Raw genomic sequence first — 24,625 nt, 5'->3', positions numbered from 1 at the left:
CACACACACTGTTGTGTAACCTTTGAAAATCCACTTAACTTTATAAAGCTTTAGTTACTGCATTTTTTAAATGGGAAGCAATATTTACCTCACATGGTGCTTCTTAGTATTAGTCTCTTAGAAAATTAGAAAATAACTATTTTTATTACTATGATCTTCAGTTTCCAAAGTGTTCATTCCTGTTTATTTTTGAAGAATTATAAAAACTAGAAATTCAGGAAAGATAAATGCTCTGATTTATTTTTTCTTTTTCTATTCTGTTTCTAGTTTATTTTTGTAAGGCTTGCTACAATAGGTTTTTGAGACTTCAAGGAATAATTTTGAAGCAATGCATCCGAAATTCAGTGTTTATCATTTTAACTACCAAGTCTGTTTTTCACGCTTGTGAAAGAAAGGAAAGCATTTGTATGGCTTATAAGATAGAGTCTCCTCTATATCTGTGAGCACCTGAAATTCATCATTGATATAGAACATTCCTCAGTCCAACACAATTTCAGCCCTAGGCCCAATGAGGTATTTTGCAGGCCAACAGGTTTCATTTCTTTCAGACTGGCTGATTTCTTCCTGACAATTGCTTCCTTGAATTTTATATTAAACTCATTTCACAATGTATCTTCCTAATTTTTAGGTATCATAATGGTATTGTGATTGTTTTTAAAGAACTCATATTTTATAGACACATACTCAAATAATTTACAGATGAAATTATATGATGTTTGGAATTTGCTTCCCTTTATTCTGGGATGGGGAAAGAGGCATAGGAGGAGAATGGTGAAACAGTATAGGCCCTGAATTAACCATTGATGAAGCTGGGTGATAAAAATGTGTAGAGGTGGAAAACTTGTCCCTTTTCCCCTTCTAAATTCTTTGGCTGGTTTAATAATTAAATTGACATAAAGATTAGCAAGAGAAAAACAGATTTGATTTTGTTTGTACTGGAGGCCCAAAAAAATATGACTCAGAGAATTGACCATTGTAAGACAAAGGGGTTTGGACTTGAGGTAGCAAATCAGTGAAGAAGTAACAGGGCTTGTTTATGCAGCTTTCTCAGCCCTGAGTTCCCTATCTGGGATAATGATGCCTTCTGTCCTCCTCGTGCAGAGAGGATACCTTTCACATGGGAGTTTATTTCCTGCTTTCAGGGAGACAAAGAAGAGTAAGAGTGTCTTTCTTGTACCATTTGTTTCTCAAGTAACTTTAATTCAAAATAATCAATATGCCAGAGGGGCATGCTTTGGGGTGATATATTCTGTTCCCCTTCACATGTATTTTTTATTCTTTCCTTTTTTGTACATTTTTGAATTTTTACACTATTTTTAATCATCTTTTCTGCCCACCCTCCTTTGTGGGTCCCTGTCTCCTAGCCCTCTCACTTATCTGATCAGCAGGCATCCATCCCCTCATATCATTCCTTCTGATTCCCCATATGCCTGCCATACTCTCACTAGACTACTAATTGCTGTTCCCTCAGTCTCATCTTTCTCCAGGTACTGTTCTTCCCTCACTTCGCTTACCTCAGTTCGATGCTATCGTTGTACTCTTTTCTCTCACCTCTATCAAGGTACATATCATACTTCACTGCAATTTCTTAACCCTGGATCTAAGCTGAAGTCCCTCTTTGGGGCATTGTATTATCTTGTTCATATGGTATTGTTAATACTGGTCACAGAGTGGGAGTGGGTACGGAAGAAATATTTGCTGGAAGAACTACACACACACACACACACACACACACACACACACACACACACACACACACACACACACACACAAAACACAAGAAAGTTACCTTTGCTGCAAATTACTCCATTTGTTTCCTTTGTGGCAAGAAATATCCACTGGAGAGAAGCCCGTCAGTGACCTTTGCACCTCCATCAATGACTTTATGTCCTTAATAAGAAGTCAAGCATGTAGTTGTTTCTCTGCTACTTCATATTTTACTAAAGTCACTGAAAATAAGTGTGAGTAATAAGATGAAGGGGGGAAAGGAAACCAGAGTGAAAAGATAGGTGTTAAATTGACAACTTTACAACTCTTTGCATTGATGATTATTTTTGATTGGTGTTTATATCTGCACCTGAAAGCTGACTTTTTGGATGCCAGATGGTTATAGTCAGACTGGGATTTAAAGACAAAAAAAGCAAGCTGTTGTAATGTTAGGCACACCAAGTTTTCCATCAGCACAACCAACACATTGACCTCTGGTATTTTTTTGGTAGCTGAAATTATTTTCAACAAAAAAATTAAACTTTTTTTGAGGGGTCTCATTTACTTTCAGAGTATTTGAAAAACTTAGAAAAATCCCATATGCCGTTCTTAAATGTAGTTTAGTATAGGTTTCCACCATTATTATAATAGGGCAGAGAAATGCAGCGATGTTACTTGCTATCATTCTAAAGCTTGTAAAAGGAAAATGGCAATGTCATTAAAAACTCGTGTTCAAAAATGTGAGATCTATTTTATTTACTGTCTTTTTTTTTTTTTTTGCGGTACGCGGGCCTCTCACTGTTGTGGCCTCTCCCGTTGCGGAGCACAGGCTCCGGACGCGCAGGTTCAAGCGGCCGTGGCTCACGGACCCAGCCGCTCGGCGGCATGTGGGATCTTCCCGGACCGGGGCACGAACCCGTGTCCCCTGCATCGGCAGGCGGACTCTCAACCACTGCGCCACCAGGGAAGCCCTATTTTACTGTTTTTAAGGAGGGGGAAATGTCATATTTCTAGAGGAAATAATTAAAATCAGAAGTTGAAAATTTAAAGGAAACAAAAAGAAGGCATGAAATCTGCCTGGAGAGCCATAAACTATTAAACTTGTTTACAGCACTATATAGAAAATGAGGAAAATTTGAGTTGAAAGATAGTATAACTGGAGAAACTAATGGGGACTTTATGGTAGTAAAATGTGTTTTTACTTTAGGAACAAAGTTGTGTTCATTTTCCCAATTACATGTCACCGTATTTTATTTATGTCTTCTTTTACTCATTGGTCGTTGGTGTCATTATTAATATGTCTATGAATATGTGTAAAATTTGAAATAAATGTTAGGCAAAAGCATCTGCTACCAGCACATTTTATTCTTTCATTCTTAATTAGTAGAGTTAGATTTGGACTCTTATCTATACTTTTATCTTTTTACAATTTCCTATAAAAGTCAGATAATATCTCTTGCCTTTTCTTGAACTCTTCAAAATCTATTCATAGAAATTAAATTAGGCCTTCCTGATCACTCTATTTAAAATTGCAACCTGCCCCTCCCACTTCAGATCCCCTTTAGCCTGTTTTAATTTGTTTCCATTGCCCTCAGCATCTCACACATATTATATTTACTGTGTTAAACGCTTACTGTCTGTCTTCCTCTACATAAGAGTGTGGATTATCATTTATTTTGTTGTGTGATGTATGCCAACCGCCTAAGAAGGCACCTGTCACATATGAGGCACTCAGTTAATATTGTTTGGTGAATTAATGAATGAAAGAATGAATTTAGCATAATAATAATAATAGCTAAAAATTCTAAGTACTTTGCTACATACCATGCACTGTTCTAATTACTACATAAGTATACATTTATCTAATTTTCAAAACACCTCTATGAGGTCAGTGCTATTGTAATCCCCATTATACAAATGAGGAAATAGAGTCACATAGAAGTTAAACAGCTTGATAGTTGCTGGCTAATAACTTATATGGTTAATAATTCTACGGCTAAAATGTGGCAGAGTCCAAATACCAACACTGGCAGTTCTGTTTCCTGGGCATGATCTTACCTGTTATGCTAAGTTGCCTTTAGTTTATAGACATAGCCAAATCGAAAAAGATATACATATTTTTATAAATAAATAGTTTTCAACCCTTTTAATGTCTCAACAACCTGAAAGCTCATGGCCCACACACCTTGAAAATAATTGCTTGCTAAGTAGGACTTCAGAAGTAAGATAGGGTTGAGGGCAGTTTTCTGCAGGCTAGCTGCATCTCCTTTCTTACTGTCCTCTGACATCACTCTTGACAACCACCACCTTGATTTGACTTTTGAAAGTCACCAATTTATCAAGATGTCAGTTTCCTTATTCTAAAATGTAGGTTTGGGATTATAAGACATCAAATGTCTTTCTCCCTCCAAACTCTATGGTTCTAAAAATTTATTGCTGTGCTCTGATGTGCAGGTAAAGAATTGACAGTAGAAAGAGGAAAAAAAAATCCTTTTCCTGTACATAGTGCTGGTCAAGTCTTTTCTATATTTGAACTTCAGTAGAAATTGCAGAGAATTCCTCAATGAAATAGAAATTAGATGAAAGTTGAAAAATAGGTTGAAAATAGAAAGATAATGGCTTTTCCAAAATCCATAATGGCCTTTTGGGATCTACTAACCAGCACCCTTAAATCTTCTACATCGTTGGCATACCTGACACTGGATAGTTCACACATTTTCATTTCAGAATGTGAGCAACTCTTTCTTTGGTTTCGTTTTCTTGGCCAGATCATTTTTTTCCTTCTACTCTCTCAATGTCGATGAACTGTACAACTTCTGACCCAAACCCTATGCTTTATTTTTCTGTGTTCGTTTGGGGAGATTATTCCCTCCCCAGATTTCACAATTGTCTTAATATTAATCATTTCGTGTCTCATCAATCCTGATTAACTAGACTATCACCTTAAAATGGACAAACAAGCAAACAAGCACAAAACTCTGAAAAACATCTCTGTGATAGTGGAACCCTCATACATTCCTAATGAAAAGTAAAATGGTATAGCTTCTTTGGAAATCAGACTGACATTTCCACAAAAGTTTATACATGGAGTTTACTATACGACCCAACAATTCCACTTCTAGGTATGTGTATTCAAGAAAAATGCAACACATGCCCACACAAAAACTTGTAAATGAAGGTTCATAGCAGAATTATTCATAATAGTCTAAAAGTGGAAATTATCCCCAAAGTCCATCAACTGATTAATGGATACAAAAAATATGGTATGTTTTTACAATGGAATATTATTTGGCAGTATAAAGGAATTAAGTACTGATTCATGCTACCATATGGAGCCTTGAAAAATTAAATTGAATGAAGGAAACTGATCACAGAAGACTATATATTTGTATGATTCCAATTACATGAAATGTCCAGAACAGGTAAATCTATAGAGATGGAAAGGGGATGAGTGGTTGCCCAGGACTAGGGTGGGTTGGGAGGAAATGGGGAATGACTGCTGAGAGGCTTCAAATTTCTTTTTATGGTGATGAAAGTAGTCTCAGTTGATTGTGGTAGTGGTCGTGCAAATCTATAAATGTACTAAAAACATTGAATTGTATATTTGAAATGGGTGAATTATATGATATATAAATTATATAAGTATATATTTCATATAAATGTACACATATATACATGTATGTATGTACATACATTTATATATAAATGCATATATATGACATCTTCATGCAAATGTATCATTTACCTACACTAAAAATTGAATAAAATCTAATTCATAAGCTACCCACCCATTACCCTGTTGCCATTATACTTCTAGACTCCTAAGCAATGAACCAAGAAGCATTTTTTCCTCCCACTTTTTAATTCTTTGTAATTCTTTTATAAAATCTGTCATTAAGCAATGCTTATTCCTTTGGTAATTACTTTGTAGGGACTTAAAGATAAAATGACATGTGAATAGGGGACACCAGGAAACTCTTTCCCCTAAAATGCATGTCCTATAAATTCAATCTTTAAAATTTAAATTCTGCAGCACAAAATAATTAAATACAAGAGTATATAGATGAATCTTAGCCTGGGAATACACTTCTTACAAGAAACAAAGATCACAGGGCATCACCAAAATATTATTATCAGTGTCTCTAGCTTTAAGGAGCTAGTAAGGTAGACTCAATAACTAATAATTACAACAATAAAGGTCAAAAAAGTTAAATAAAAGTCATCAAGAAAATTTAGAGATTTTATTCAAAATGGGGAAAATAGAATACTTATACAATGAAATATTCTTATAACCAAAATATAGAAAACTTCAAAAATAATTTATTCCTATTTATTAAAAAGCAATTCAAACAAAAAGCAATCCATTTAAAATACATGAAGAGAAATTATTTAAAATATTTATTCTCCAAATTGATTTATAGAATTAATGTAATTCTAATAAAATCTCAATATGATATTTTACTTTAAAATTTACAAAAAAATGCAATAAAATTCAGAAGAAAAATAAGCAGATATGTATCTTTTTTAATTTGGAAAAGTAAGGACAAAAATAAAAGGAGCACATCACCTATTTAGATATACAAAGCTGTGGTTATGAGAACCAAGTGAGACTAGTATGACAGTCAAATATGGTGGAAAATTTGTCATATTTTTAAAACATGTGTTTGTCATGCTTTTTACCTCCCTGTGCTCTCTTTGAGCTGATTGCATTTTTTTGCTGAATATTATTCACCATAAAGTCCAAGAGAAATTTTTATGAAAGTTATTTATGGTTTTAACTGGAGTTTATTATTATTACTATTATTTTGCATTAATGCTTAATATTCTCTCAACATTTAATTTTTGTCATTTTAATTACAATGAGTCTTGGCATGATCCTCTTTCAGTTGATCCTGTCTGGGAGTCTCTGTGCTTCCTGTACATGGATGTCTGTTTCATTTCCCAGGTTAGGGAAGTTTTCAGCTACTATGTCTTCGAATATTTTCTCTGTCCCTTTCTCTCTCTCTTCTCCTTCTGAGACTTCTGTGATGAGAATGTTAGTACACTTGAAGTAGTCTCAGAGACCTCTTAAAATGACTTCGTTTCTTTCTATTTTTTCAGTTCAGCTTTGGTGATTTCCATTACTATAACTTACAGCTCACTGACTGTTCTTCTGTATCATCTAATCTGTTGATTCCTTACAGTGTATTTTTTAATTAAGTTATTGTATTCTTTAGGTGTGTTTAGTTCTTCTTTACATATTCTGTTTGTTCAACTTCTCACTGTGTTCATCCATTCTTCTCCTGAGTTCTTTGATCATCTTTGTGATCATTACCCTAAAATAAACTCTTTATCAAGTAGATTGCCTATCTCTACTTCACTGAGTTCTTCTGGGGTTTATCTTATTCCTTCCATTGCAACATGTTCCTCTGTTGCCTCATTTTGCCTAATTTGCTGTTTTTATTTCTATGTATTTTGTAGGTTGGTTACATTTCCCAACCTTGGGGAAGTGGCCTTTTGTAGGAGGCGTACTGTGCATCCCAGCAGCACACTTCCCTCTGGTCACCAGAACTATATATTCTAGGGGTGTCCCCTTTGTGGGCTGCATGGATCCTTCTGTTATGGAGGGCTGAACTACGGTGGGTGGTCTGGTAGTTGTGGCTGGCCCCTGGTCCACTTGGTTGCCAGACGCTGCGGAAGCTGGCAGCTGCTGGTTGGCAGGGCTGGGTTGTGAGGCTGCTCACTGCAGAATGCCACAGGGTCCTGGGGCTAATACTGACCCACTGGTGGGCAGAGCCGGTTCTGGGGTGGGTGGTTTCAGGGCTGGGGTTCACAGATCTACTGTCAGCCTGCTGGTGGGTGGGCCGGTTCCTGACATGGCTGGCTATGGGTTCTGGGGTGACCCAAATCTGGTGTCAGACCTCTGGTAGGTGGGGCTGGATCCTGGTCCACTGGCTGAGGAGCCCAAGGTGTCACAAAGCTGGTGTTGGGAGGACTTCCTTGGTGGTGCAGTGATTAATAATCTACCTGCCAATGCAGGGCACATGGGTTCAAGCCCTTGTCCGGGAAGATCCCACATGCCGCGGAGCAACTAAACCTGTGTGCCACAACTACTGAACCTGTGCTCTAGAGCCTGTGAGCCACAACTACTGAGCCCGCATGCCACAACTACTGAGCCCGCATGCCTAGAGCCCGTGCTCCGCAACAAAGAGAAGCCACTGCAGTGAGAAGCCCGCGCACCAGGACAAAGAGTAGCCCCTGCTCACCTCAACTAGAGAAAGCTTATGCACAGCAATGAAGACCCAAAGCAGCCCGAAGTAGATAAATAAATAAATAAATAAATTAGTTAATTAATTTTTAAAAAGCTGGTGCTGGTGGGCAGGGCCAGGGCCCAAGTGATCTTAAGGCTGGTGCTGGCCTTTTGGTGGGTTGGCTGGGTCCTGACAAAGCAGGCTGCAGGGCTTTGGTAGTCCTGGGGCTGGTATCTGCCTGCTGATGGGCAGGGCTGGGACCCCCCAGGTCTCTGCAGCCAGAGACCCAGGTCTAGTGTCTGTGCAGTAGTATGTAGGCCCAGATCCTGGGCCCTCTGGTGGACAGGGCCATGTCCTGAGATGGCTGTGGGCTCAGGGGGGTCTTAAGCCAGCCTCACCCAGTTAGTTACTTGTCCTTTTGCATCCTAGTACTGGTGCAAACAAGCTGGTGGGCAGACCAGGTCCCAGTGCTAATAGGCTAGAGGGAAGATTCCAAAATGGCATTTACCAGTACCAGTGTCCACGTGGAAGAATGAGCTCCCCAAAATGGCTGCAACCAGTGTCTTTATCTCCACAGTGAGCTTCAGTTGCCTTCTGCCTCTTCTTGAGGCTCTCCAAGATCAACTGGTGGGTCTGACCCAGGCTTCTTTCAACTTACTGCTTCTGCCTTGGGTCCTGGAGCATGTGAGATTTTGTGTATGTCCTTTAAGAATGGAGTCTCTATTTCCCACAGCCTTCTGGCTCTCTGGACACTAAGCCCCACTGGCCTTCAAAACTAAATGTTCTGGGGATTTGTCTTCCTGGTACAAGATCCCCCGGCTGGGGAGCTTAATGTGAGGCTCAGACCTCTCACTCTTTGTAGAGAACCTCTGCAATTGTAATTGTCCTCCCCATTGTGGGTCACCCATCCAAGGGTATGGCTCTTGACTATATGGTGATTCCACCTACTCCTACCCGTCTCATTGTGGTTCCTTCTTTATATCTTTAGTTGTAGAAGATCTTTTCTGCTGGTTTCCAGTCTTTGTCATCCATAGTTGCTCTGGAAATAGTTGTGATTTTGGAGTGCCTATGGGAGGAGGTGAGCTCAAGGTCTTCCTACTCCCCCATCTTGGCCAAATTCCTTTTTTTAGTAATTCTTTATGAGGGGGGTGGGACTTTGAGAGACAATGAATTTTTTTTCAAACTATGCACAGCATCTCCCCATGTTTCCATATGCCCTTCCTGATGGTGATAGATTACTACCCTGAGAATTGTTGCCTTAGATTTCTTATCTATTGGTTAATTATCCTTAGTTAGAAGTATTGCCTACTAGAATGTGGGGTTTTTTTTTACCTTTTATGTGTTTTTGTGGAGATAAATGTATGAATACCACTGATCTAAAGTGTGGCAGGAATCTTTTTAAGAATTTGATTAATTTAATCAATCAACAACAACCTCCATAATTTCTAGTTTTTATTCTGCAGATCAGAAATTTCACTTACCAGATTGGAATCCATTACTGCATTTCTCACCTTTCTCTAAGGCTTAGAGTCCCAGTCAATGCCTACCACTGTGACTTTCCCTGCCATACTGCATCCTGCAGTTTGCTAGATTTCTCCTTGGAGAGGGAATGGAAATTATGGCAAACCAGGTTCAGAATTTGACCATCAATAATCCCCATTCTATTTCACTGGCTCTTTGATATCCCCATTTTCCCTTAGGGATATACACATTGTGAACTTGTGCTGCTTGAAGTGCCTATGTTGAGTACTGTTGAGGTTACATGCTTATCCCAAGAACAAAGGCAAATGTGGCATTTAAAGGGACTGTTTACTTCATTATAAATGTAGAGGTAACAGTCCCGAAAGCAGTGACTTGTCAGAGTTTAATCACTCAAATCTATATGCATTATTTTCAGGTTTAATATACCGTCTTTGAGAAAAATATTATGATATAGATGAAAACACTTGAAATTTGAAGTCAAAATATGACTGGCCTTGCTGTTTACTATCTGCATGTTAGTTACTTAATCTCCTCTGCTTGTATCTTTGATTTTAAAATGTGTGTGTACTAATGTATTACCTACCTGTAAATCCTTATAGTGATATTGGTTGCATAAAAGGAGATGATGTATGTATGAATGCATAGTGGTTATTATTATATGTAGTAAAAGCCATGTTCCTTGGTTTGAGATGACATCAACACTATTTTATATGCTGATGTTATTTTGAACCAATATAAAGTGAAAGATTCTTATTTTCATTTACATGATCAATAAAGTTTCAAACCAATCCATTTGTAATGACACAAGACCTTAAAAATAAAAATGTTTTTGCAACCAAGTATGCAACAGAGGTAAGCATCAGGTGTTTTTATAATTAAGATAATCTGAAGTTTTTAATAAGCTATATTACACATGGACTGCTAGCAATGCACAATCTCTGTCGCTTCTTTTGTAATAGTGCTTTTAGTATTCCACTGAAACATGACCAGTGAAAGCATAATATTCTTAGTTACCATTATGAGGAGCTCTGTATATTACAGCCTCTCCACTGTGTCTGCTGTTAGCTAGAAAAATGCTGGGAGCAATAGCAGCTACTATCAACAGGGAGCCATATTAATTATTTGAAATGTGCCTCATAAGAGAAATCAGCAGAGTTTATTACAAGTTGAATATTACTTGAAACAGAAAGGTTACTCTAACTGTTATCATAATCTAAGTATCATTAACTTTCCTTGTTTAGGAAAAGAGATTAACAACCCTGTAGATTGCTAAGTAAATGTATAAAATATAACTGCATATTCCCATTTTAGAAAGAAAGTGGTGGATTCTGTACTTTTACCCAAACCTTCTTTATGTAAAGTAGCTTTAGAAATTGAACTCTGTAATTATGCTTTCTTGCCTTAAAATCCTAATTGCTTACTGGATTATCAGTGTACAAGCTATAGCTGCTTTGAGCATTAGAAAACTCTTTTGTTTTTAAGCTAGCAATTTTTTTCAGTCAGCGTCTAGCCCTTCAAATCAACTTTAACTCATGAGACAGAAAATGTATTACAGATATGCATGTGAATTAGCAGAATGCTTTACCAGAAACAGAGAATGAATCCATCTACCTGCTTTTTAATATTGTGGTTAGTTATTATTTTTTCATCAAATACAATAAGCAAGTAGGAGTAGTTTTCTACTCAAATAATAAGTAAAAAGTTTAAAAGTAATCATAAAAATAAGATATAAATTAACTAGGGTTGTAAAGTTATCTAAATAAGTGCTATTCAAAGTGTTATCTGACAAAAATTCCAGTCTGCAGACCATTTATTACTGATCTGCAGTGAAATAAATGCAAAAATTAAGAGTAAATGTTTAGAAACACTTAAAGCAAATTGATAGAGTACTTAATATCTGTTTAACAATCAAAAATGGGGACTTGTATTTTATGTCTTTGATTTTAGTTTTTGCATTTCATTTTTCCTGTCAATCACTTTTATTGTATTTTTTAAAGTGTCACTCAACAATAAACTTGTGATTTAACAACAACAACAAAAGTAGATGGCTTAAGAAGGACTGATTTAATTGCTTGATGTTTGGATGACACATAATGATTCTGTGTTTGGATAGATCTGTCTGCACTCTATAATGGTTAGTAATTCAGTGTGAAGAGAGATGTATGACATCATAAAACCAAAAAAAATTTAAGAAGACATAATTATAATATCCTAACATTTATTTTTGGGTCCACAGGACAGGCACATCATGGACAGGTACCATACATCTCTCCACCAATTCACCTTGACTCTGAACTAGAAAGACCCCCTGTTAGAGGTGAGTTGTATTCTTTTTTTTTTTTTTTAGTTTAAAGAAAAAGAAATTTATTCATTCTTTGTTGAAGACAATTAATTAAATTAAACATAACTGTGAATATGTATCTTACAATGCAGTGCCTATTTAAAAAACAGGAGGAAAATGGTGTGTAAGGAACAAAATAACAGAAAGAGTAAGTCTTATTTATAATAGGATGTGAAATATTGTTTTGAGAAATGTTTGTAAACCAAATAAGAAATGAGGATCCATAGTAGAAGACTAGTTGAAAACCAACCTAGATTTAGAGATTACCAGATAACCGTTACTTTTTTTTATTGGAAATTTCTTCTTCTACTATCCTTTTTTATTTGTAAATAAATTAAGATGTCTTAATCTAAAGTCATATTGACAGATTTATTTCCTTGCAAAGTGATCTTATATTTTATTATTCCTTTTAAAAGTCATTTTATTATTAATGTGATAATTTAGTTTTAAAGTATATAAATAAAATTATGTATCTAAATTGATGCCATCTGTTTAAAGATTTTTAAAAATAACTAATCATACAAAGTAGAAGTTAAAAGTAGCATTTATCTCATAATCTAAATACAGAATTCATCTTTCTACTTTTAAAAATTAATGATTTTTAAATGCTTTATAATGTTCAAACTAATGTAATAATAGACAAACTTTTAATTTTATAAATACCAAATATCCTAAGGTTAATTTTCAGTTTAAAGTAATATGGTATATTTTCTTTTTTTTTCTTTTCCTTATTTTTATTTTTATTTTTTTAACATCTTTATTGGAGTATAATTGCTTTACAATGGTGTGTTAGTTTCTGCTGTATAACAGAGTGAATCAGCTATACGAATACACATATCTGCATATCTCCTCCCTTCTGCCCCTCCCTCCACCCTCCTCACTTTGTCCCAGTGGCATGGTATATTTTCTTATACTTTCAGTAGTATACAATAAAAGTCATTAGATCTGACTTTTATGAGCATGTTTTCTATACATGCTATTTCCTCTGCCAGGAGTCTCTTACCTTTTCTTTTCCACCCAGTAAGTTTCTACCAGTGTTGCAATGCTCTGCTTTCCCTTCAGTTCCTCTGTTAAGCCTTCCCATGTACTAGGCAGGAGCTAAGTACATGCCTCTGTCCTCCAAATATCCCCTGTGCTTGCCTCAGTTATTATTCCTAAAACACTACATTTTATTTTTCAGCTTGAATGTCCCCTTTCTCTTCTGTAAGATCTTTGAGGGCAAAGAGTGTCATAATTCTTATTTCTCCTCCAGCCACTGGTCTGTGCTTGGCGCATAATAGGAACTCCTACAATGATTTCTAAGTGACTGAAAGTGAAGGTGACAACCTAAATTGTGAAGGATGTAGCCTCATTTTTCAAGAAGAAAACTGATCAGTGACAATAAGAGAACCTTACAAAGAGGAAACAGAATGAACCAAAAAATGTATATGTGAAAGTTGTGATATTTTTAAAGAAATGTGCTTGAGTGCACAGTAAAATGGGAGCAGTTTTAGAGGAAGAGACTGAGAAGATGTAATGAGGGAGATTGTGAAAGATTTTGTGTCTCATGCCAAGGAGTTTGTACTTTATCCTGGAAAAAATTCATCAAATATTTTTAACTTTTTAAAAAATTTTCCTAAGTTAGTGGGGTGTTACATCATAACAGAATCAGTTCTTGATATGAGAAAAGTATCTCTTAAATCAGTGTAGATGATGAAAGATTGACAGGGGGAGGCCATTTCAGTAATCCAGGTAAAAGATTGTTGGGAAATTAGGAGTGTGTTGGTGGCAATGGTAGGGTCCGAGAAGTGTTTTGGTTTTGTTTTGTTTTGCTTTTTGGTACACGGGCCTCTCACTGTTGTGGCCTCTCCCGTTGTGGAGCACAGGCTCCGGACGCGCAGGCCCAGCGGCCGTGGCTCACGGGCCCAGCTGCTCCACGGCACGTGTGATCTTCCTGGACCGGGGCACGAACCCGTGTCCCCCGCATCGGCAGGCGGACTCTCAACCACTGCGCCACCAGGGAAGCCCCCGAGAAGTGTTTTGAAGAGACATGGCATTGGTTGAACTGTTACAGGGAAAAGAGCAGAAATGCCTCTAAGGTTTCTATATTGATTAACTACTTGGATGCTTATGACATAATTTCTCATCATGAGGAAGAGATGAATTTAAAATGGATGCCTTGTTTTAGATATGTTAATTCTTAGTAGAATGTTGTTCCCACCAAAGATGGAGACCTATTTATGCAAGTTGGTGACTTTAATATAATTCAGTTCTTCAGACATGATCCCAGTATGATTTGGGAAGAATACTATAAAGTCATGGGTGTGACAGTGTAATAATCTACTCCAAAAGTTAGTGGCTTAAAACAGGAAACATTTTTTTAGTTCTCAGAGTTGGTTGAATCGCATATGTGCTGACTTGACTGAGGCTGGATGTTTAGCAGTTAGCAGGCTGGTTGGATTTTCAGGGGAGGAAACTTATTCACATGTTTGGTAGTCACCTTGATGTCAGAAGGTATGAATTATCTAACATACAATTACATATCAGATTGTTTCGGACACTTTGCCATTTTATTCTGTTCTTATCTCAGATATTTTGGATTACTTGGTACCTTTTTTTTTTAACAGTGATTGTGCTTTGAATATTTGAGATAGTGAACTAATTATTGGTAACTTTGGAATTTTTTTTAAAGCTCTATTTTTAAAAATAATTATAATTATTTTTCAAAAAGTATATGTTACGTTTTCATTTCTTTTTCATCCCCTTAAGTTCTATATGTAGCTTATGAATCATTTTGGTTTTAATCCACATGTCACCATACTACCTCCTTTCTATTCTCTTGATTTCTTTCACTTTTGCACTCACTTTTTAGGGAAAAAATATTTTATGAAATTGATGCATTTGTTTGTCAAAATGTATTTCTTTTTTGGTATTGTGTATTTTAATTGTGACCAACATGCTCTTAGTAACCATATGGAAAAGGTAGTAACAAGTTACCAAATAACCTTGAATAAAATGTTGAAATCTATATTTCAAAATAGCTGAAGTATATAAATTCAGTGGCACCTACCCCCTATGAGTAAATTTGAGAGATTCTGTTGTTTAATGTGATCATACGTGGCATTTGGTCACATAATTTATGACTGTGATAACTTTATATGCATTCTTCAACTTATAGATTTCATTACTGAATAGGAGTGTAAATTCCAATAGTTTACTAGTGCATTAATGTCACAATACATTACAAGGTAATTAACCAGAGCTGCCACTATAAATAGAAAAAACAGTCACAGTCCTCACTATAAACTACTTAATAAAAATAAGATTCCGAGTCAGCATTCACCATTATAGTAATTTTTCTTCCCATACGTCTCATTAATCAGGACTTAAAAAAAAAATAGTTTCATCTAGAAGCACTATTATTTTTAAACCTTTCATTATTAAAACAAGTTTGTTACAATTTTGTACTTAGTTTAATGGGATTATTATATATTTCTGTATGCAAATAAGTTCTCTATGCTTTTCAGACATATTTCCCAATTTTGTGTGTTATAAGTGAAATGAAAGTCTACCTTGTTAATTTTGTAGCAGATTTGTAAATCAGCGCAATGGAATTCTTAGCAGGGCTCATTAGAAGTTGCAGTTCTGAAGGACATGTGCCCTCACCAAGGATCCCTCTGTCCGTAACCTTTAGTTTGCTTCCTAACTACTCACAAAATACTCTACCCCCAAATCATGTCTGTATTACAGATAGAAGCACTCAACGAAGGTGTTTGGGTGGGAATTTATTTTGGAAGCTGAATTAGAATCCTAAGCAGAGGTGAATATTGAGACTCAAATATACCAGTTGAGGCACACTCTTCAGTTGAAACTGTTTTATTTTTGGTTTGTTTTTCTATACAATTTGTTGACAGCCTTAGCAGTTAATGATAGAACCCTACCCATGAATTCTTCACATCACTAGCAATTCAGTTCAGATAAGTTCCTGTCAATAACCAAGAAAAGACATTAACTTCTGAAAAATGTCCTCCATTTTATTACTAAGGATGGTATTTTGAATATTTTGCTACATAAAAATTTGCCAGTTACCAGATACATTCTGCCGTCTATTATGGTAAACCACTAGTAATAAAGCTGGTGAAAACAGTACTGTATTTATTCTGTATGGTAATGTGTATAGTCTTCCTTTAGGTAGGATTTTATGTTTGATCAGAAGTCTAATACTAAACACTAATTTATACAGTTGCTAATTGTTGACAGTTACAATTTATACTCTGAAAAAACCTAAAATATTTGGGCACATTTGGAAAACTGTGTCTATTTTTTTAAAACTTTTTTTTTCTATAATAAAATGAGTAATATAAACATGGTTCCATTGGCAGATAATCAATGAACTAGAATAATGCCAGACATTAAGTTTCATGTGCAAACTAAATTACATTCAGCACATCCACACACTGACGATATTTTTTTAAGTTCAGAATAAACAGATGGTCCTGCCTGGTGCATATATATTAAAAATAGGCTATAGCCAAAGATTCAGCATCACAAACTTGAGACATTAACAAAAGATATTATTTAGTGAAATATAAAAGCATTTGATGTTGATTAAAATAAAATAGGAACAAGACATCTGGCATTCTTATTGAGGAGTCTCCAGGCTTGTCCTTTAAAGTGCTGTAATGGTGTTTTTCAACTTTCCTGGTTAGCAGATATTACATAGTAGAACATAATTTCCTAGCTTTATTCACCCTTAACCCAAGGGAATAAAAATTAAACTTGCAAATAACAGAGTACTTTGACCATGTTAAGTAAACACCCTTTTCCTACACTTGCAAATGCCAAGCGTTTTTTTGCTGTATTTAAGTACACTGTGAACACCTACAAGATAGAGGCAGAGAGTGTAGCGTGTTATTATTAATGGTAAACACCACTCCCATTCATTAAGTATGTATCTTGTGTCAGACACAGGAAAAAATATTTTATACATATTGCCTCGCTTAGTCTTACAAGGATCCTATCACTGTTTTCATTCAGACTTCTTGGTCATCATCATTCTCTTTCTAGTATCAAGCATAGTACTATCATACTATGAAGTAATACTTGAATTTGGGTTGAATTTAATTGAAGTTAAATTCTAAACTTGATGGTAAAATGTACTTTTTATTCAATATTGTTAGGAATAAGTAGGAGGGTTTTATAAATTATAACATACTTTACAAATATAAGTTATTGTTGAAAAGCCAACATTTATCATTTGAAATAATTTAGCACACTCCTGCAGGCCCCTTGTGGAAAATAATTCATGTGTTGAGAATAATTATTCCAGAGAGTAGTGTGATCTAGTAGTTTATCACATTGGGTTCCTAGTCAAATTGTCTTGGCATTCTCTCAGTGAGCCTGAATGAGGAGAAGGGAGCTTGTTTGAATTCTCTTTCCCATTGGCTGATGGAGTGATAGTCCTAGTATTTGAAGGGTATTAAGCAGAAGCTTGATACTGTTGTGATCTGAACATTCTCCTTCAGGTTCAGTGTGCCTACTGGCGAATCTGGTGATAATGATCCTTGATTTGAATATGACGATTCCTCCATTGGAGCTGTTGTTCAAGGCAAGGGAAAGTCTCTGGGATTAAGATATCTCTAAGAAGCTATGACCAGAGTTCGGTTCTCTGAACTTCACAACTCCCCACACCTCCCAACCACTCCCGGCTTTCTGTGCCCCCTCCTCAGGTTGCTCAATGGCCCAGCTCTCCGAAGACTGCTACCACAGGTTCCAGTACTTACTTCTCTTTGTCTTATTTTGATTTGTCTCATTCAGTTCAATGAGAGTAGAACTGCTTTATCTTGTTGAGGGAGAAAATATTTAGCATTTTCTGAATGTCACAACTTTACGGTGAGGTATTACTAGTCAATAATAATAATAATAACAATAATAATAAGAGCTAACATTGATTATGCAAATTAACCTTAAGTCCGATGTTCAAACTAAAAATTATCCATATGATCCCCTCTCCCAATTCCCAAAGAGAGCCGAACATACTATTCCTCAGAATACCACAATAGATACCACCTTTTTGAGTTGACATGGTATGAATACTTAATATTTATACTTAACCTTTGTGCCAAGCTCTATTCTAAGCACTTGACATGGATTATTATTTCACTGATTTCCCGAATACCATGAATCAGGTAGTATTATTATTGCATCTTTGTGAATGAAAAAACTGAGACAGAAATTTTTCTTTAACTTCATAAAGGTCACACAAGTATTAAGTGTTGGAGCCAGTATTCAAACCTAGGCATCTGTAAAATCTGGTATGGCAGTTTTTCATTTATACAAAAGGAACTGTGACTTAATTTCTAAAACTACATACAATAGCAAGTATTTAGTAATGAAACATATTGTCAGCAAGCAATGAGATATCTGACCATCCATAGTAGAGTATTTTTTTGAAAAATTCTCACCATTTCCATTATTCATCTCTAGAACACAATATAAGTAGTTTGAACACTTATGTACTATTTACTACCCAGTGACAAATTTTTTGTGTCTGTTGTCTTTTTCTATAAAATAGAATATCTTTGTTCTATTGCCACTCTGTTACTTTTTACTCTTTTCGTAAAATGTCTCACTGTTTCCCTCAAAAGAGGTATCTAATACTGTGTTTTTCAATATTCTCTCCCCAAAATGGTTATTTATGTAGTCACCAGAAAATAATTTTTTACCTGTATACTCAAAATAATTGATTGAATACCAGGAGCAGACAGCAGGCCGATAGTTGTATTAACTGCCACCACTAGAGCCTGGGATGGGGTGAAGAAGGGGTCGGCTTGACTTCCAAATATAGCAGTCACCTGCATCCCTACCTGCTGAATACTCACAGCTAAAAGGTTCCAATTTTTTGCTGTACCCACACAACACATGCATACACACACACACACACACACACACACACACACACACTATTCAGGAGTATCTTCTTTAATATAACAATTCTTACTTGACAATAGGTTTAGAAGATAGATATGATAAAGATTAAATGTATGGTAAATCCTTAAAATGTAAAATATATTTTACTTTTAGAGTCAATTGCCTGAGATTAGATAAGATCTCTTTTCTCCAGATTCATCTTTTATATCTGGATGGTAGGGATTGAGACTATTACAGATACAACCAATGTATCATGAGAAATGAGGAGGGTGAGGATCTTGATCTCTTAGTTCTAAAAGGCATATTTTTCAGTATGGGAAACATTACTTTGGGTATTATTCATCACATAACACCCCAAACAGCATTGCCTTCACAGTAAGAGACATTTGGCTCCCCCAATGCTAAGAAACACTTTCCTCTTTGTTAGTTATAGCTCTGGGTCCAGCAATTATTTCCAGTTCTTAAGAATTCAGCAAAAAACAATTTCCCTAACTGGAGCAGATAGTCCTGTTAAGTTTAGTATCAGAGTCCCCTGGGTGGAAAAACATGGAAGTATGCAGCTTCAACTCTAATCCTCAGATTTCATCCTGATAACTTAATTTGCTAAGTATATGATCTTGGACAAACCCAATAGCCACAGCAACAATCTCTCTCCCAAGATTTTTAAAGTATCAAATACAAAATATGATACTATATGTGAAAGTGCTTCATATCCTATAGAATGCTATACAAATATTGTTTAATATAATTTAGCAGCAATACTTTATTGCTCTAATCTTAAACTCATTATAGCTCATATAGATCAAGGAAATAAGTCCTCAAGGGAGTCTGAATGTGTTTTGTTTTGTTTTTTGCGGTACGCGGGCCTTTCATTGTTGTGGTCTCTCCCCTTGCGGAGCACAGGCCCCAGAAGCGCAGGCTCAGCGGCCATGGCTCACGGGCGCAGCCGCTCCGCGGCATGTGGGACGTTCCCGGACCGGGGCACGAACCTGTGTCCCCTACATCGGCAGGCGGACTCTCAACCACTGCGCCACCAGGGAAGCCTGAGTCTGAGTGTTCTTATCCTCCTTAAATCCTATTGGCTTAATTATGATACAGTTTCATATTAAAAATAACCATATTTTTCCTGTGAATGTCTATACATTTATTTTATTTTAAAAAATTATTTATTTATTTATTTTTGGCTGCGTTGGGTTTTCATTGCTGCAGGCAGACTTTCTCTAGTTGCGGCGAGCGGGTGCTGCCCTTCGCTGCGGTATGCGTGCTTCTCATTGCAGTGGCTTCTCTTGTTGCTGAGCACCGTCTCTAGGCATGCGGGCCTCAGTAGTTGTGGCACACCGGCTCAGTATTTGTAGCACACGGGCTTAGTTGCTTTGTGGCATTTGGGATCTTCCCAGACCAGGGTTCGAACCTTTGTCCCCTGCATTGGCAGGCGGATTCTTAACTGCTGTGCTACCAGGGAAGTCCTGAATGTCTATACATTTAAAATCTCAAACATGTATCAGACAATAAAGCTATACATCATCTTTTCTTTGTGCTCTCCTGAAAGACTAACTTCCATTCATTGTTCAGTGTTCTATGCAGCTGCATCTTATGCATGGGTTAGATTTTGAAGTTAGGGGGTAAGACCAAAAAAACAAAACATAAAACCCACCTTGAAAAATGCTCAAAATTGTCTATAAAATATGGTTTATCCAACAGTGAGTTATTCCTCAATATCAGAAAATGTGAATAAAAAATACCTCAGATCTCTCTTGGGAATGGAGTTCCTTGTGTGATTAGTGCTGTGGAGAGACATGGAGCCGAGGGAACATGTCTCTGCTTCTCTAGTTACTCTGGACCTTGCACTCCTTGAGTAAAATGGCAAATGGAATCTTCCCTCAAATCCTTTTTGAGTGAATATAGTTGAATTTAAGTCAAATTAATTTTGATATGACTCTACTATAGTGAATGCCTTCTATGTGCCAAGCACTCTACAGGGGACAGGCAAATACAGTGATGTACAGGAGAGAAGAGCTGGACCTTACCTAGCAGTGGAGGAGGTAAACAATAGATCAAATACAGATTAAACAAGCAAGGTTATGCATAGGTTATAGTTAGAGCTACAAAGGAGATATATAAGGTGGATGGTCAACCAAAACCATTCTAGGTTGACTATCGAGCTGAACTGTGAAGAATGAAAGTGAGTTAGCCGTGATTAAAGTTGAAGGATAGTGTAATCAAAGGCCCTGAAATAGAAAAGTCATGGTATATTAATCCATTTGTTCACTAAGCAGATACTGATTAGGGCCTCACATGTGCCAGGCATTGATGGAACTGTGCAGTTTATAAGTCTGCCAAGACTTCAGTTCTCATGAAACATACACTCTAGACAGCTAGAGAAACAATAAATGAACAGAAAAATGAACAAATAAGTAGACATGATAATTTCTGGAACATAATGAGAGGGGGGACTGGGGATACAGGCAGAGTATTTAGGCATGACTCAGATAATGAAGGGCCTTTTCAAGGAAAAGCCAGAGCTGGACAGTAAAGGGATAAAAAAAGTTTTGGTTTTTCTCCCCCAGAGCCATTCAGTAGAGGAATAAAGACCCTGGGATAGAAGGGACATCAACTCCAAATACAGCACAAACAAGTGGGAACTTATAGCCAAGGAACAGGGTGGTGGGGGGGCGGTCACTGGATGAAAAATTACTGAGAGGAAACATCACAGGTGAGGGGGATTCTGGAACCACCTTAATAGGATTCTTGCTGAAGACAGGCCAGGGTGATAGGACACCACCCTGGCCTGTCTTCAGCCAGAGGATGGTGGAGGATGAGAACCTGATCAGATATGGAAGGTGATCAGATATTGAGGGTGGGAGTTCTGACTAAACTGACTTAGCAGGGTCCTTGCTAAAACTGTATTGTACAAGGAAGTGCACAGATAGACTTAGAAGAAGGTTCAGGAGTCTAAAGTTTGATCCAGCAGAGAATCTTTGTCAGCCTTGTAGGCCATGAAAGGAGTTTGGCTTTTATTTTAAGATCTGTGAGGATCCCTGAGGAATTTTTACACAGAATACTGCATAATCTGATTTTGACTTTAAAAAGATGACTCTAGCTATAGGTTGGAAAATGGCATAGAAAGAGGTAAATCCAATCATACTGGTGTGGCCTTTATTTAAATTTCATTTAGAGAATTGCCTTGTGCCACTTAAATTTTTTGAAGATTTTCTTTCCTTCTTTTCACTCTATTTTCCACATTACTGGCCTTTGGGTAATGTGAGACTTCTCTGATCCAGAAGTAGCAGAAAAATCTGGAAACTGTCTGTGGGACTAAGTGCTGAGCCCTTTAGAAGTAGGACCTGAGGGAACACATCCCTGGATTCCAACAAATGCCTGGGGATTACAGTCCCTGGAGGGAAGAAGGGCATTAAGTGCTAGCGGATAACCCATGAAAACACTGACTGCATTTGCTGAGCCCAGGCTGGGTACACTGAATATTGACCCTGTAAAAGCAACAATAGTCTCAGTCACTTGGCTGGGTGACTGCTAGCCTGTTAACCTATTGGTCAGTTTGGTCTGCATTGCCTCTGAAACTGGGAAAGGCTTCATTGTCTACAATTGGTATGATGTGAAATGGGAAAAAAGAAGCTGGCAAAAGGGTTTGTAGCTGAGATTATAGCAGATCTTTGTATACTAAACCTAGCAATTCAATGTATCCTATAGAAACCACAAAGGAATTTGGGTATAGAAGGCATTAATACCACTATTTTGCATAGAAATGTTGACTACTCTGTTTCGGATGGATTAGGAATAAAGAAAATTAGTAAGTTATTTAAGGATTCTTAGGAGTACAAATTTGAAGACAGTAGCAATGGGAATACAAAAGACGTGATGGACTCACAGACATTCATATATGCAATTAAAGCATAAGAGGACGTGGTGATTGGTTGGATATACTGGAGAGGAAAAAATAAATAATTTCTTGATTTCTAATTTGGATAATTTGGGTAAATATTTATACCATCCTGGAAGACAAGGGAAATCCATGTTCAAACTAAAGATCACCCATTATTTATTTTTTGAAAATACATGTAACATGAAATATGATTGGAACTCATTTCCTTTCAGTCTATGGGAGATATGAAAAATAATTTCAGGGGTGTCTGAGACCTTTAGCCTTTTAGAAGTAATTGAATTGGCCCTTTGGTCACCAGGTGGTTAGTTATCCTGAGATGTAATTTATTTAGTAGACTAAGACTAGTGGATTTATGTGATACTGAGTCTGATAAAGCTCTTTCCTGGAACCTGAAAGGCATGCCTGCCAGACTTTATTTAGGTTTTAATGAATGAATAAATGAAGGCAAGGCTACAGAGTGAAAACCACCTCTGGTCACCAAATGGTCCATGCCTTTCCTTTGTTTCACTCTTTTGAACAATCGTACTTCTTCATTTCAAATGCGTGTGTTCATTTGAGAGGGGCACCTCAGGGCATACTTGTTTTTTTGTTAGACAAAACCATTCTTGAAGATGGAACATAGAATGTACAGGCTGCACTGCAAGCACATAAAACCTGGAATACCAGATGGAAAATGTCTTAGCCTTGTACTTCTGATTTCTTAAAGTTAAGAAATGGGGGGTATGAACATTCAAATTTTGCTTCTGTTTTCCCTGTTATATAAAAACATGATGTTGCTATCTTATAGAAGCATGGGTTTTCAGAAGCAAATCTTCAGAATTTTTAACCACCCCCCCCAAAAAAAAATGTGGTTTTATTGTTCTTTATAAAATCTATCCAGCTAAAATATTTTCTGATAAGTTTAAATGCATATGGATTAATGCTCTGGAGAATTTCTTAATGGAGTACTTCATTTTGCACCTTACTGAAATGTGTAATTTGAAAACATTTGTGAAATTTGCCATCCCCCACCTGGCACCAGCAGCTGCTGGAACCTGGACCATTTCTGATGGCCTACATTCAGGCAGCAGTAATCTAAGGCAAATGACACATTAAAAGCCACCTCCCCACCCCTTCTGTTAAACGTATCTAAGGTAAAAGAAAGAGGATAATATTTTATTTAAGCTCCAGCTATTTTCCTTTTTCTCCTCTTCTCTTTCCATTCCTATTACTCTAAAACCATGACGAGTGGTCATGCTCTTAACATTCAAATATTTATAGGAAGAAGATTTGTCTTGAATGAGCAGATAGACCAGTTCTAAGACAAGCTGCTGTATTAATAAACATGTGTGTTGCTTTATCAGCAAAGGAGCCAATTTTGACATTTCTTCTGGATGATTTGTATAACCTATCACTATCACACCTGGTGCAGGGACAATAAATGGGCACTTAATAGTCAAGCAGTGTGTGAACACCTTCCATTATAGCTTCATTATGTCAGATATAATCATCTATTACTGAATGTCAGACATTTAATTTATGATCAGCTGCCCTACAGAATTAGTGGCCATACAAATGAATGGTCCATTCATGTCACTTTTACTGTAAATTTCCTTCTTCCGATACCAGCCCCTTTTTTAAACACATAGAATTAATTTGATATCCTTTTGGGATTTCAAAATATAAGATGTTTGGCTTATATTTATGAAATTTGAGAAGATAAATATGAATCACATGTGACATAAAATTCCATGTGTTAATGCACATATCTATTTAAAACAATAGTACAATTCTTTAGTTTCCTTTACTTATGAACTTTGATTTTGGTAAAGAAGTGATAATGCTCTTAGGAAAAAACAAGTTTCCCTAGAAATCTGCAAAGATACAACAATGTGCATATAGTTAGCAATACTTTACTGTACATCTAAATGTTCATTGAGAGTAAATTTCATCTGTGTATTTTTTGTCATAATAATAATTCCACTGGACCATAATCAACTGTGGCACTGCCAAAAGGTATGTACAAGACAGACAGTAAAAAGAGAATCTTAGGTTTGTGAGAGAAAAGCTGAGGGA

At 36.5% G+C, this 24,625-nt stretch overlaps 1 protein-coding gene across 12 annotated transcripts in view; it reads left to right on the top strand.

The window, feature by feature from the left end:
* The window catches only part of ADGRL3 (adhesion G protein-coupled receptor L3), an 861,986-nt gene that overhangs the window by 576,146 nt on the left and 261,215 nt on the right, over nt 1-24,625 (top strand). For all 12 annotated transcript variants that reach the window (XM_067035741.1, XM_067035740.1, XM_067035734.1 and 9 more), the window contains one exon: nt 11,656-11,736. In XM_067035741.1, coding sequence (XP_066891842.1) covers nt 11,656-11,736 — 81 coding nt within the window. The remainder of the gene's footprint in view (nt 1-11,655; nt 11,737-24,625) is intronic.

This window comes from Kogia breviceps, chromosome 6, assembly GCF_026419965.1.
Source record: "Kogia breviceps isolate mKogBre1 chromosome 6, mKogBre1 haplotype 1, whole genome shotgun sequence".
NCBI classification, from domain to species: Eukaryota; Metazoa; Chordata; class Mammalia; order Artiodactyla; family Physeteridae; genus Kogia; species Kogia breviceps.
Note: the sequence above shows the minus strand (reverse complement) of the source record. Positions and strands in the feature narration are given on the sequence as shown.